This window comes from Didymella exigua, assembly GCF_010094145.1.
Source record: "Didymella exigua CBS 183.55 unplaced genomic scaffold M421scaffold_10, whole genome shotgun sequence".
NCBI classification, from domain to species: Eukaryota; Fungi; Ascomycota; class Dothideomycetes; order Pleosporales; family Didymellaceae; genus Didymella; species Didymella exigua.
In genome coordinates this window covers 109,271-121,904 of record NW_022984784.1, presented here as the reverse complement: position 1 = coordinate 121,904, position 12,634 = coordinate 109,271, and the positions used below count along the sequence as shown (strand labels likewise).

General features: G+C 58.1%; 8 protein-coding genes across 8 annotated transcripts; 4 read left to right on the top strand and 4 right to left on the bottom strand.

The window, feature by feature from the left end:
• The first annotated feature begins 2 nt into the window (after nucleotides 1-2).
• On the top strand, nucleotides 3-441 carry M421DRAFT_419342 (uncharacterized protein). Its single transcript, XM_033592079.1, has one exon. The coding sequence runs from the start codon at nucleotides 246-248 to the stop codon at nucleotides 405-407; it is 162 nt and encodes a 53-aa protein (XP_033449799.1). The 5' UTR covers nucleotides 3-245; the 3' UTR covers nucleotides 408-441.
• A 139-nt stretch (nucleotides 442-580) lies between these two features.
• On the bottom strand, nucleotides 581-1,003 carry M421DRAFT_123576 (uncharacterized protein). Its single transcript, XM_033587312.1, has 2 exons — nucleotides 730-1,003; nucleotides 581-678 (listed from the first exon to the last, which is right to left on the bottom strand). Exons 1-2 carry the CDS (start codon nucleotides 955-957, stop codon nucleotides 661-663), a joined length of 246 nt encoding a protein of 81 aa, XP_033449798.1. The 5' UTR covers nucleotides 958-1,003; the 3' UTR covers nucleotides 581-660.
• A 1,351-nt stretch (nucleotides 1,004-2,354) lies between these two features.
• On the top strand, nucleotides 2,355-3,017 carry M421DRAFT_4018 (Shr3 amino acid permease chaperone; the record flags this gene model as incomplete). Its single annotated transcript, XM_033590227.1, has 2 exons — nucleotides 2,355-2,394; nucleotides 2,461-3,017. The coding sequence occupies 2 exons, from the start codon at nucleotides 2,355-2,357 to the stop codon at nucleotides 3,015-3,017; spliced, it is 597 nt and encodes a 198-aa protein (XP_033449797.1).
• Nucleotides 3,018-4,707: 1,690 nt separating this feature from the next.
• Nucleotides 4,708-5,130, top strand: M421DRAFT_31736 (uncharacterized protein; the record flags this gene model as incomplete). Its single annotated transcript, XM_033589263.1, has 2 exons — nucleotides 4,708-4,919; nucleotides 4,983-5,130. Coding segments are annotated over 2 exons (360 nt in total), but the record flags the coding sequence as incomplete, so codon positions are not given.
• A 138-nt stretch (nucleotides 5,131-5,268) lies between these two features.
• On the top strand, nucleotides 5,269-7,020 carry M421DRAFT_123537 (uncharacterized protein). The gene is made up of 2 exons (XM_033587311.1): nucleotides 5,269-6,799; nucleotides 6,889-7,020. The coding sequence occupies exons 1-2, from the start codon at nucleotides 5,599-5,601 to the stop codon at nucleotides 6,957-6,959; spliced, it is 1,272 nt and encodes a 423-aa protein (XP_033449795.1). The 5' UTR covers nucleotides 5,269-5,598; the 3' UTR covers nucleotides 6,960-7,020.
• A 60-nt stretch (nucleotides 7,021-7,080) lies between these two features.
• M421DRAFT_60127 (uncharacterized protein) lies at nucleotides 7,081-8,250 on the bottom strand (the record flags this gene model as incomplete). The annotated part of the gene is made up of 2 exons (XM_033595748.1): nucleotides 7,081-7,167; nucleotides 7,291-8,250. 2 exons carry the CDS (start codon nucleotides 8,248-8,250, stop codon nucleotides 7,081-7,083), a joined length of 1,047 nt encoding a protein of 348 aa, XP_033449794.1.
• A 551-nt stretch (nucleotides 8,251-8,801) lies between these two features.
• On the bottom strand, nucleotides 8,802-10,810 carry M421DRAFT_60300 (transcriptional regulatory protein pro1; the record flags this gene model as incomplete). The annotated part of the gene is made up of 2 exons (XM_033595778.1): nucleotides 8,802-10,666; nucleotides 10,738-10,810. The coding sequence occupies 2 exons, from the start codon at nucleotides 10,808-10,810 to the stop codon at nucleotides 8,802-8,804; spliced, it is 1,938 nt and encodes a 645-aa protein (XP_033449793.1).
• Nucleotides 10,811-11,621: 811 nt separating this feature from the next.
• Nucleotides 11,622-12,307, bottom strand: M421DRAFT_123494 (uncharacterized protein). The gene has a single exon (XM_033587310.1). The coding sequence runs from the start codon at nucleotides 12,178-12,180 to the stop codon at nucleotides 11,815-11,817; it is 366 nt and encodes a 121-aa protein (XP_033449792.1). The 5' UTR covers nucleotides 12,181-12,307; the 3' UTR covers nucleotides 11,622-11,814.
• Nucleotides 12,308-12,634: the final 327 nt, after the last annotated feature.

The following is a 12,634-nucleotide window of genomic DNA, read 5'->3' as shown; positions in this document are numbered from 1 at the left end:
GGGGGGGGGTTACTAGCAAAGGGTTGGTAGGCACCAACAATAGAACAGTCGACAGCACGTCCAACACCGCGCTCTCCTTGGTCGGAGGCTAATACACATAACGTAGTTCACAAGCGAGCGGTCCAACCCAAGCGAGTGGTCCACCTAACAGAGTTAAGATGATTGCAATGCATATGCTGCAACACCACCACCACTTACTGCAATTTGCAGGTGATAGAGATACTATTTAGACTCGTCGCTATCAGATGCATCTACAATTTCAACTGCACAGGTGCGAGCGTTGTGGCCAGTCTCTCCACAACGTCCGCAACGCCTCTGTGTGTGCACCTTCTTTGCAGGCTCTCCGCCCCCCTGCTGCCCACTACCCTCCCTTTCAGCTATTAAATCAGCTACCTCACCTACTGTGAGACTCTCTGCTGCCCGAATATACTTCCTCTTTCGACCTCTAACCTCTGTTGCTATCTCTACTGCCTTGCGAAGCCCTGCTATTTCCTGTTGCATTAACACGCTATCATGCCCTATCCGTGCAATGCCCTTGTTCAGCTGCTTAACTGCTCTAAGCAGAGGAGAAACTGGGGAATCTCTGTGCAGTCGTACACGCTCACAAACCAGCGTTGACTGAGCCTCTATCTCACGGAGGTTGCTTAGAGTTTTTGATTCCTATGGGGTGTCCTCTAGCTTTGGTGGAGTTAGCGTACGAAGGACCACATCAAGCTTTGATATTACTACCTCTGGGTTGTGTGGAACTAGTCTAGCGCCCCTAAAGCCTGCACAGATATTCTCCTTCGTGATTAACCTCTTAAAAGCTGCTTTGAAGGCTGGTAGGAAAGCCTCCTTCTTAATCTGCTTAGAGCCGTACTGTGCCAAGCCACTGATCTCATCACTATATGCCCGCTTCAAAGGCGAAAAGCAACCCACATCAAGTGGCTGCAGCAGGTGCGACGAGTGAGCAGGCATACAGAGAATAATAATCTTCTCTTCCTCACAGTGTTTGTGGAACTCATGTGAGCTGTGGCTCTTATGGCCGTCCACAATCAGCAGCCTGTGTGCACCCACCTTCCGGTCTTTTGTATGGGTATTGAAGTGCTTCAGCCAGGCAATACCAAGCTCATTTAACGTCCAGCCATTAGGACTAACCTTAATTACCTAATCCTGAGGTAGATTGTGAAACCATGAGGTAATAAGGACCTTGCCAGGGAGGATAAGGAAGGGTGGGATAGCCCATCCTTTAGCGTTGACTCCTTGTATATTGGTGACCCAACCACAGTTCCCTAGCTGCAGGCTCTTTGTGCTACGCTTCTCAGAGCCTGTAAAGACCATCTGGCTATAGATAACCCCCATCATGAAGCCTGTCTCGTCAAAGTTGTACATGTCTTCGTCTGTGATGCCGTACTTGGCCTTTGTGTTGGCAACTAGCTCAAACCAGGGTGTTATAACGCGTGCATCTTCGTTAAGGGCTCGCTGGCGATCATATGGACGGCTCCTTCGAAGCTTGATCTCAGGCGTACGCGTCTTGAAGTTGTCTACCCAGTGCTTGCCAACAGGCTCTCCACCGCGCTCAGCAAGCAGATCATTGGCCATATCTCGCACCATAGCCTTTGTAGCAGGTATTCCTCTTGTGTCAAGCTCAAGTATACGTTGTACAAGGGCCTCCTCCTCCAGTTTGCTCAGCTTCTTTGAATTGGGGTCGCGATCGCGTTAAGAGAGGGCTCCTTGGCGTTGTTGGCGGACAGTAGTTTGAGGTACGCTGAAGGCTGCAATAGCGCGTCTTTCGCTCTCGTCGCAATCTTTAATTGTAGCTTAGATAGCAAGCTGTAAGGTCCCTTTAGTATAGGTTAATTGCACGTTGCGTTGGGATGGCATTGTAATGCAAAGTAGTTATTAGGCTATCATGGTTGGGATGGACCGCTCGCTTGGGTTGGACCGCTCGCTTGTGAACTACGTTACACTCAAAGAACAGCATATTAAGAACAAATTTTGTTAAGCTTGAGTTTGTGCACTTGCGTGGGCTTAAAGCCAAAGGTCCAGAAAGAAAAGCGTGCCGCCAAACAGGGTGTCCCGCCATGCCGGGATAGACGCAGCTTGGTTTCCGCGCAGCATCGTTGCTTGCAATTACCATAATCACTGTGCTCTGTTCGCAACCCAGGTGAGATCGAGTCCCGCGACGATTTCGCAGATAGGCCCGTTACCAGCCGCTTTTAGTTGGTCTGCGGTCTTGGAGCCGCAAACGATAAGCCACGGGGTGTCCCGCGTCCTCTCCCAGAACACCATTGCTCGATAATTCTATTTACCTACCTGGTTATTCACGAGCGCACTGCTCTGCGACAACGCTCTCCTGCTGAACAATAGCTACAATGGCCGGCAACCCCTTCGCACAGTTCCTCGTCATCGGACGTATGTGTACCCCACACGCGATGCGCCGCGCACACTCGCAGAGACACGGTACTGACAGAATGGCAGCGACATGTTTCTTCCTGGGCATCCTCTTCGCCTCACTCCCCTACGACTACAACGCGCTCTGGGCGGTGCCAGACGACCGCGAAGCGTACTTTTCCATCCTCGAGGAGCACATCAAGTTCCTGTACGCGTCGCCGCCCATCATCAGCCGCATCCTCAACATGGTCATCGGCACGGGCATCCTGGGCTTCCTGATCAAGCTGTTCAAGGCCAGCGAGAGTAATATGCTGTTCGATGGCGCTAGCCTCGTGCTGTACATGGCTGGCATCACGGTGTATTTGACGAATATCGTAAAGGGGTTTCGCGTTGTCACCGCGGGGATCTATGGGAATGTGTCGCCGGAGCAGGCTAAGCTCGATCAGGGCGAGGGCGATTATATCTCTAGAGAGGATACGCTGAGGGTTTTTGCCGCGAGTAATACTATTCTCGCGCTTGTCCTTGTTGGTGTGCTGGTTCTGCAGGCTGGGCAGTGGTATGCGAAGCGCGCTGAGGAGAACGAGATTGAGGAGTTTGAGCGCAAGGAAGAGGAGCGCAAGATTGCGGGCAAGAAGAAGAATTGAGGCCGGGGTTGGGGAACAAGCGCGTGTGCAGCTGTGTGTGTGCATGGTGGCGCGGTAGGGAGGTAGTTCGTGTTTCAATTCGTCACAAGTCCACTCGGTTCGTCTTCGTCTTCGTCGCGGAGGGAAGCTGCGTTTGCACCACTCCCAAGAATAGGACACCGTTTGCCAACAGTCTCGCACCCTCCCCTCTCAAACAACAACAGATAGCATCCTCCGCAGCCTCGTTCTGCTCCCAAGCTCGCCGTATGTGCACCACCTCTATCGCTAAGAAAGTAGCCCACGCGACACCATCCCACGCAGCCTTCCCTCACTTCTCTCAGCTGCTGACAGCTTCATCCTCCTCCAGCACGCCATGGATCATAGGAGAGGCGCTAGCGAGGCCGCGTCAAAAGGCCTGTTGGACAGACAGCTTGCTAGCATCTCGGACACACTCGCCAGAGCCTCCCGAGTGCGCGATGAGCATGTGAAGAGACCTCCAAAGAAGCCCACGGCGCCCGCGCGACGAGTTGAGCTGGGCCGGGGGCAGCTGACGCCAGTGGCCGTGTGTCTACGCGGCGGTGGAGACGATGCAGAGAATACCGACCCGTACCACACGTCTCGTCTGCAACAGTGGGAGAAGGCAGACGCTATACGCCAGGAGCGCAAGGGCTTCGAGCAGACGGTCGTTAGCAGCGGCCCAGAGGACCCAGCGCGGGAGGAGATGATCAGGTTCCTCCTCGCTCGCACCAACCTCGCCCGGCTCAACGAGGCGAAGGAGGTGCTACGCAAGCGCCTGGAAGCGGAGGAGGAGGCCGTCCCCGAGGACGAGCGGGTGATCATCAGGGAGCGGGAAATCGATGAGTTCGAAGAGCTGCTGTTGAAGGAGGAGGAGGACATGGAGCAGGAAGACTACGAGGAGAGACTGCGGCGCTGGGAGGAGGGGAGGAGGGTCCCTCTGCGCATGAGGGCAAAAGCCTGGGCTCGAAGAGCCCGCGACGACTTCCTAGTCGCGACCAACTACGAAGCGCAGTTTAGGGACCCCAAGGATGAAGAGGCGGAGCTGCTGCGGCTGGAAGAGGAGTTGTTCCAGCATCTGGTCGCCGAGATGGAGGCGCAGGATGCCCGCGACCTGGAGATGGAGCGCAAACGTCACTTGTCAGAAGAGGCAGACGAGGCGAACAAGAGGCTCAAGTCGGGCGTGTCCCCTGGAGACTCGGCCATGGCTCTCTCCTCGGATGAGCAGGAGGATGAGTATTCAGTGCCGCCGACTGCGCATCTTCGCGGTGGAGCGGGGAGTATCGAGACGGAAAAGAGACTTCACTGCGACGAGGAACATCTGAAGAGATCTCGAGCGTCTGCCAAGACAACTGAGACACATGAAGACATCGAAGCAGAGGACAATGATACGACTCACGGCCGTGACGAACTCAGGCGGATGCTTGCAGACCTTGACAGTTCGCTCCGCTCGACGCAGACAGCTGCAGCTGCTTACGACGATCCACGAGAAATGCTTGCGGAGCTTCTTACCTTGTCGGCGCCAGATCTTCTTACCTTGTCGGCACCAGATCTTCTTACCTTGTCGGCGCCAGATCCCCAAGAACTTCGATCGCCTGCGAGCGATGACTTTGAAGACGATGAAGACGATGAAATCAGTGCACTTCGAGCCAGGCTCGAGAAATTACGGTCGTCGTCCGATGGGAATGGAACACCGCCACTGCTGGACAATGACGAGGCGCAGAGAGAAAAAAAGGAAGTCGCCGTGGCTCACACGGAAGAAGCACTCCAAAAGACTATCGCCAGCGTCATGCACGTTGAAGTCGAGAACCGTCGCAAGGCAGAAGCGACGAAGCTGCAGCGTCGCCTCGTCGTCTCCAACCTGGCCGCCGGCGCAGACGTAGACGAGATGGAACGTCTGTTCTGGACGTACCGCGACGACATGTGAGTCAGACTCGTTCCACATTCATCATCAGACTGCTAATTACAAAGTGTCGATATCACTTTCCTTCCGGATAGGCATCTGCTGAAGCGTACGCAGACTGCTCATGTCGACTTCTGCTGCAGGGAGTCGGCGGTCCAGGCGTCGTACGTTTCTGGCCAGGTGTATGGATTGATCTTCGATGTCAGGTTGGCTATGCCGGTGCAGCACGCGTCTGTGTGAGGGAAGAGCGGTTCTGAACACCAGTAAGTCGAATATGTCTGTTTTGGTGTTGGCCGAGCTGGAGTTTGACTAAGGCACGAGCGTCCACGCGTGGAGGATGGGCGTGTTGGCGACTGCAATACCTGTACTATACTTTGGACGTGGGCATGGCAGCATGGCGGGGGTTATAAGAGTGCACGTCTATCCATATCTCGACATTGTCATGCCTGAAGACTAGATTCCAAAACTCGTCGTCGCAATTGAATAGCCCCACACGTGATGGCTAGCCTGCCTGGACCCTGCCAAGCATCGATGTCATGGCCTGAGATGTTGCGACGAACTTTCTTTATCAAAACAACGCCAAAACTCGCAGTTCGCTGATTCCTCACACCGCGCAAGCCAGCCCTCCCACCGATATATCCTGGCACTTCAAATCCACCAAATCGCCGAGCGATATCCTCCGCCATGGCCGCGGGCGGCTTCAAAATGTCGCTGGGCGGCCTGAAGACGAAGCCGGGCCTCAAGGGTGCCGGTCTGAAAGGCGGCCTGAAGGACCCTGCGAAGCCCAAGAAAGCACTCCTCGGCGACGACGAGCCAGAAGACACCAACAAAGTGCAGGAAATCGCCGCCTTCGATGCGGCACAAGGCGGCGCAATCGACGTCAACGGGCCCCCGGAGAAAAACGGCCCGCTCGTTATTCCCTCGCTGCCGAACCGCAACTGGCGCGAGGAGGCGCGAAAGCGGCAGCTGCAGAAAGCGCCGCACACGAAGCAGAGCGGCGAGGACGTGGTCATGGAGGAGCCGGAGAAGGAAGTTGTGTTTGGGCTGACTGTTCCTGCAAAAGCCGAAGCGCAAGACAGCGGCGCCGCAGAGGCAGAGACAATGGACGTCGACGCCCGGGGGCAAGATGGAGAGGCGCTGACGGACGCGCAACGCCTCGAGAAGGCCGCGCTCGAGCACCTGCTCAACGGCAAGAGCACCGACACGCAGCGCGTCGTGCCTGCCATCACCGACGAGCAGGCGCTCGCAAACGACCTGCAAGACGCGCCGTCGGAGCCGGACCTCGACGCCTACGAAGCGACGCCGATCGAAGGCTTCGGCCTCGCCATGCTGCGCGGCATGGGCTGGAAAGACAGCGACGGCGACTCGCGGACCGGCACGCCCGCCAAAGCACCCAAGGAGGTCAAGCGCCGCCCGGCGCTACTGGGCATCGGCGCCAAAGAGGATGCAGCCAAGGACGTCGAGCTGGGCGAGTTCAACAGCAAGGCGCGACCGAAGAAGGGCCAGAAGGACGCACCCGCGGGATACCACCCGGTGACGCTGCGCAACAAGAAAACGGGCGAGGTCATCACCGAGGAGGCGTTGAAGCGCAAGCTGGAGAGTCAGGACAGTGTGCCGGACGAGGCGCGCCGGCACGACGACGGCGACGAACCTGATCGGAAGCGTCGCAGAAGGGAGGCTGGTGACCGAGAGCGCGACACACGCCGAGACTACGACAGCGATAGGCGGCGAGGCGACCACGACAGCGACAGGCGGCGCGAGAAACGCCGCGACCGCAGCAGAAGCCCGCGCTCCCCCGCGCCCCGCCATCGCCACCGCAGCCAAGACGCAAAGGACCGGCGCAGTCGACGGGACCGGAGTCGAAGTCGGAGTCGAGACGGCGAGAGACGGCGACGCGGGAAAGACCGAGACCGAGACCGAGATCGGGATCGCGGGAGAGACAGGGAAGGAGAAAGAGAGAGAGAGAGACCTCACGACGGCGACGACGACAGCGAGCGACGGAGACGGGACAAAGATCGTACGAGGGAGAGGCGGTAGATAGCTAGCTAGCGATAGCACCATCTACGACTATTTCGATGTTGTGTCGTCTATTCGCTCGTTCATTCATGGCATCTACTCTACCTTCCAGCTACCAACGCACACACGCACACGCACACGCACATGCGCCTAGAACGAAAAAGGACTCCGCCCCATCTCCGGACTCCGCGGATCAATCGGGCTCGCGAACAGTCCATCATCGTCGTGGTCCTCTTCCTCTCCAACAGCGGCGGGCGGCGGGCCGCGCGCTTCGAATTCGAATTCAACCGCACAGAGGCGAGCGTCTAGTGATGTCGTGGCTGAGGTGCGCGCGAGGTGTGGGGGTGGGGGGATGGGGACTGCGGCTTTGCCTGGTGGTTGTGTTGGTTGTGTTGGCTGTGCTGGTTGTGTTGTTTGTGTTGTTTGTGCTGGTTGTGCTGTTTGTGCTGTTTGTGCTGTTTGTGTTGTTTGTGTTGTTTGTGGTTGTGGTTGTGCTAGTTGAGGGGGCTTTGCGGCGAGAGAGGATGGGGTCTCGCCTTTTAGCAGCGCGAACGAGGAGAAGGATGATATGGCGATGTCGGAGCCGTCGGGCGAGAGGGGGTTGGTGGAGGGTCCGTCGCCGTCGCCGGCGCTGGTCGTAGCCCCGGTCGCGGTGCTGAGCTTGAGGCCCGCGAGCCGGTCGAGCAGACGGCCTCTTCCGGCGGGATGCCTGGGACTCGCGGGGCCGTTTGCCGATGCCGGTGCCGATGCCGGTGCCGGCGCAATGCTGACGCCGAACGTCTGCTCGATCCACTCCCGCTCTTGCACGGCCATGAGCAGCCCGACGCCCTCGGCGTTGTCGGCCGACTCGGCGCTGATCTCGCGCTGCAGCACCTGCAGCCTCTTCTTCGCCCAGAGCGTGTGCAGCACGCCCTTCTTGCCCGCCGACGCGCCCAGCTCCGGCGGGAACAGCGCCGGCAGCGGATTCGTATGCCACACCACCGGCGCCCTGTCGCCGTCCTGCGGCCGATGCGTGAGCGTGACGCGCGTCGGCACCGCGCTGCCCGCCGCAAGCAGGAAGTACATGCGGTGCACGTCGTGCTGCTGGTCGGCCGCCGGCAGCACGCGCTCGCAGCCGGGCCACGACACGCGCCACTCGCCGCGCACGCCACGCGTGGCGTCGTCGTCCGTCCACTCCACCATCAGCATCTTGGTGCCGCCGGGGGTCGGGTCGTACTCGTAGCGGGCCAGCGCGTTGGCGGCCGAGATGCGCGGGCTCTGCACCGCATCGCTGTGCGCCGTGTCCGCTGGCGGAGAGCGCTGGGCGGCCGGGGATGCCATGGACGTGTGCGGGCGCTTGTGAGAGCGCGGGACGGGACCGTGTACAGGACAGCACCGTGTACAGGACGGCGTGGGCGCGGAACACCGAGTCTCGATGCTGCGAACGCAAGCCGACTCGATGGATCTGCGGTGCTCCTGCCAAGCTCAGCTGGTTAGTTATATTTAGCTCCGTCTGTCAGAAACGGCTGCGGAGGGGGCCAGACCTGTTACCGTAACGTACCGGCGCTTGTCGAGGGTGGCCAATCACATCACGAACACAAGGAGGGCGTTTAGGAGCATCGAGCGATACGCCAGCAGTGCTGGCTTTTGATTCTTCGCGAGCTGCACGGAGCCCCTATCAAGTACTGTACAGAAAGTGGGAGCTGCACTAGCTTCCCAATGGCCCCTTTGCCAGCCCAGAGTATGCAGCCGTATCGTCAGAGTCTGATTGCGCCGGGTAAAAAACATGCAGAACAGAAAGTGGGTATAGAGCAGAAGGGAAAATATATGCAGAGAAGAAGCAAGTGCTTTTGCAAAGACAGCGTGCAGACGAGAAGGTGATGCGCGGCGGCTTAGATGAGCAGGAAATCCCAGCCCTTCTGCTGCATCGTGTCCCGCCAGTGGACGCTCTGCTTGACGCCCTTGGAGAGGTTGTAGTCGTTGACTGCCCACACCTCGCTCAGGAGCGCCTTCATCCTGCCGAAGGAGCCCGCGTTGGACGCGTCGCCGAGGCGCGTCGTGCGCTCGGAGAACATCTTGCGGAAGGACGAGTTGGGGAGGGAGACTGTGCCGGCGACGAGCAGCGGCCACACGAGGGAGCGGTCGAAGCCCTCGGCGCCAGCGGGGATGTAGTCCATGGCCTTGCTGAGCGCGCTGACGAGGTTGGCGTTGATGGGCTGCGTGCGGTCAAAGTCCGGCACCAGGCTGCACAGGTAGATGCGGGCGGCCAGCCGGTAGACGGCCGTCATGTTCCTGCGGAGCTGCTTGGGGAGAATCTCGCCCGTGGACGAGAGGGCGCTGTTATTCGAGCCGACCGGTGGCTCGGTGAGGCTGATCTGCTCGCCGAGAAGCTGGATGTGCTGGCAGAGCTGAACGTCGTCCATGCCCTCCTGCTTCAGGGCGTCGAGGCAGGCAATCTCCGAGATCAGGTACATGATGCGGTCCTCGCAGCCCATGAGCTCGGCGAGGCCCGAGGGCGCGTCGGCGATGAGCTTCTCGCGGTACGTGTCGGCAAAGGACGGTGTCCTGCCCAACATGGTGGCGCCGAGGATGTCGATCCAGGACGCGAGCGTCATGTTGAAGGGGGGCTGTGCCTGCTGCTGTCCGCTCATGGCGACAAGCTGGTTGGGCAGCTCAAGCTTGTGGACAAGGCTCTGCACGGCCTGGAAGTGCTGGTGCCAGGGAATGTCAACCAGTGCATCGTCGAATCGACCGACTGAGCAAGGGAAGAAGACCATTCCGAGGGTAGCCTCCAGCGTCTCGGCGTGGTCGCGGTCGCTCATCAGAGAGTCTGTGAGCTGCTGAACAGCGGCGAACCGGTTCCTGTAGATGTCGTTGTCGATCTGCTCTCCCTGAAGCCCCTGTGTGGTCTTCATGTGGAGCGCGGAGACGCTCAGGCAGGCGTGCAGGTAGGCCTTGTTAGACTCGAGCGCTGGCAGGATGACTTTGTCGCGGGCGGATCCAGGCTGGTTAGCCTCGAGCACTGGGTAGACCATGTGCATGACGTTGTCGACAAAGTGAGCGAGAAGGTGCTGGTCGCACTCGTCCACTTGAACCATGGGCTGATGCGAAGGGCTGAAAGCACCGTGGCTGGGAAAGTCGAACGCGTTGAAGTCGAGAGGCTCCTCGGTGAAGGCCTCGCGGTGGCTCTCGAAGTAGTCCTGCTGGATCCAGCTGTCCGTGGGGTACCCTTGACCGACGGCTGGCGGGGTCTGGTAGTGGCTGAAGGTGGAGAAGGTGGAATCCCGGCGAGTGGGAATGTCATTGATGAACATCTGGCTCTCGGTCTTGATGTCAATCTCGTAAGGCGCAAACTGACCAGGATGCTGGTAGACTGGGGCGAAAATTGGCGGTGGCATCGCCGCGTTGTAGTAGTCAGGCGGTGTCACCGTGTTGAAGTTGTAGTCCAATGAGTTCTGCGAGTCGACTGATTGCGCGCGAGTGCAAGCAATGCCGTCAGAGTAGTCCGCTGTCTGCATGGAGTGGCAGAGGCTTGGTGGCGTGTGGGTGCTCGTTGCGACTCCTTGCGTTGTCTTCTCGTTCAACTTTGTGAGCTTGATGATGTTCTTGATGACCTCCTTCTGGTTCTTCCTCTGCTCGCTGTTGCTCCACCACACTGGCCTCTTGTATTCGCACTTGAGACCAAGGTGTTTGCAGGCACGACACGAGTTCTTACCCTCGTCGCACTTCTTCCGTCGCAGACGGCATGTAAAGCACCCTGCGAACTGTGGTTAGTTAAGCGTTCAAGCGGGACGGATCCCTGCAGCGTTGTTGGAAGCGTCGCCCTACCTGTTCGTGACCGACGGTGCATCTTTGCGGCGGCTTGCTTTGCTGCATTGGCAGCAGCTGTGGTTCCAACCATGGTTGAAGGTTGCTTGACGGACGATGTGAGGGTTGAGGAGGGCGACATGGCGATGTATGTACTAAAGCCCCGGGCAATGGTACAGAAAGCTAGTAAACAGTGCGGCAATAACGACTAACGCGCGACGGGATGATTTGCAAGGGACAGGATGGCAGGGCTCGGCCGGCTGCTCGTAATTAAAGATAGGTAGGCGAAGTTCGACCAGCGGACTTCAGTGTGAAAAGAAAGAGAACCAAATTATGCTGCTGTCTGATTTACCTTGGAGGGAAGGGACAGGCATATATGTACCATAAGACGACCATGAACGGCACAAATGTGAGCAAATGCTGCTCGATCTATTTCTAGACCCCATGCTATCGGCCAGGTGGTCAACAGGATCCGCCCAACAGCATGACGGTATCAACGCCAGCATGCACGTCGTACGGTGTGGTGATTGGCCAGACTAGTCGCACGCTGCAGCCAGGTATCGAAATTTGGGGCCTTTCGAGATTGCACCTATTTTGGGGCTTACTTACCCGCCGGGCTAACACCAACTGCAGCAATAGGCTTAGGAGGGGTGCATATCTTGACGGCTACCTGATCGGTTCGAAGCTTTCGCGAGCTTGTCGAGCACGTTAACCGACCTCGTCGGGGCTAGAGGCAGATTGTTCTGGTCCGCTTCGTGGATGCTGGTCAAGGTCCGTGTCTACTGGCTGTTCACTCCCCAGCCTCTTGCGGGGCAGGCAGAAATGCATCCGTGAACACTTGCAGCGGCTGCGATAACTGGCCGGCCCGAACGTTACTAGTGACCTGATCCGTGTGTGCAGATCTCTAGATGTGAGCTGCATGTGGAGCGTTGAATGAACGTGTTCAATGTCGTGGAGCGTGACAGCATGAGGTTGGTTCCTGCTTCGGCTGTCGACCGACAAGTGGTTGGTGACTCGTGGCACCGCAATATGCGGCTGTTTCTCGAAGCTATTCGTTCGTGCAACCTGCGGCCAGAACGCTGGGGCAGAAGAGAGGGGTCATGCAGACTGGAGCTGGCCTAATTCGACCTTGCAATTGTCGTGATCATTTCCACTGCGGGACTCAATGACCGAGCAGCTAGACCGACGAGAAGACAGAGAGCATGGTCTACCCAAGGGGGCAGGTCGGTTGGTGCGCATTTCCGAGCTACGCGAATTGTAAGTTTCTCGTGTGACGCGGCACACTGGCATGGGCGCAACATGCAGAAGCGACAGAGCGAAGGCGTGATGGCTGTCTCCCCGCGGGAGTGAGCGCTGAGTGGTGCAGATGCATGCGTGGGAGTTGGATTTTGCTTCACAAGCTTTCTCTAGTCTGGCCAATGAGCATGTGCAAATGCCTAGCTCCCACAGTGGGGCCCGCCACATGACAGGGGCTGCTTCGCGCTATGTTTAGTCCCCTAATTAGGTCGAGGAAAGACTGCTAATTAGGCCAGCGGTGGTCGGGCCTCAGCGAGCATGGAGTAACTTTCCACTTTGGTAGACACACGCCTCCTGCAGCATGCCATTGGTTACCGACCGTGACAGTCAATACTTGATAGTCCACGAATGGCTCTCCAGTACACATGTACCCCTCGAGCTTCGAGCACGCGTGAGACTTGCTCACCTGACAGCGTGGACTTTATGCTGATATCCACACCAACCCGTGGTCGCCATCCCGGTCTTCGGGAGCCCTGTTCATTCCTTGCCTGGTTGTGGACTCAGTGGGCCTCGTCGGATGGAGGATGAGATCGCTCGTTGTATCTTCGGCAAAGTACCTGGAGCTCGTGGTTCCTTCCAGGGTAACGACTTGAGTCAGAAGAGCTAAACGTAAGCCACGAGC

Bases quoted from the DNA above. Each gene is read 5' to 3' on its own strand.
- M421DRAFT_419342 (XM_033592079.1), top strand. From the start codon at position 246: ATGCATCTACAATTTCAACTGCACAGGTGCGAGCGTTGTGGCCAGTCT.
- M421DRAFT_123576 (XM_033587312.1), bottom strand. From the start codon at position 957: ATGCCTGCTCACTCGTCGCACCTGCTGCAGCCACTTGATGTGGGTTGC.
- M421DRAFT_123537 (XM_033587311.1), top strand. From the start codon at position 5,599: ATGGCCGCGGGCGGCTTCAAAATGTCGCTGGGCGGCCTGAAGACGAAG. The intron at 6,800-6,888 runs GACGGCGACGCG...GAGAGACCTCAC, and splicing joins TCGGAGTCGAGACGGCGAGA to GACGGCGACGACGACAGCGA.
- M421DRAFT_123494 (XM_033587310.1), bottom strand. From the start codon at position 12,180: ATGTGGCGGGCCCCACTGTGGGAGCTAGGCATTTGCACATGCTCATTG.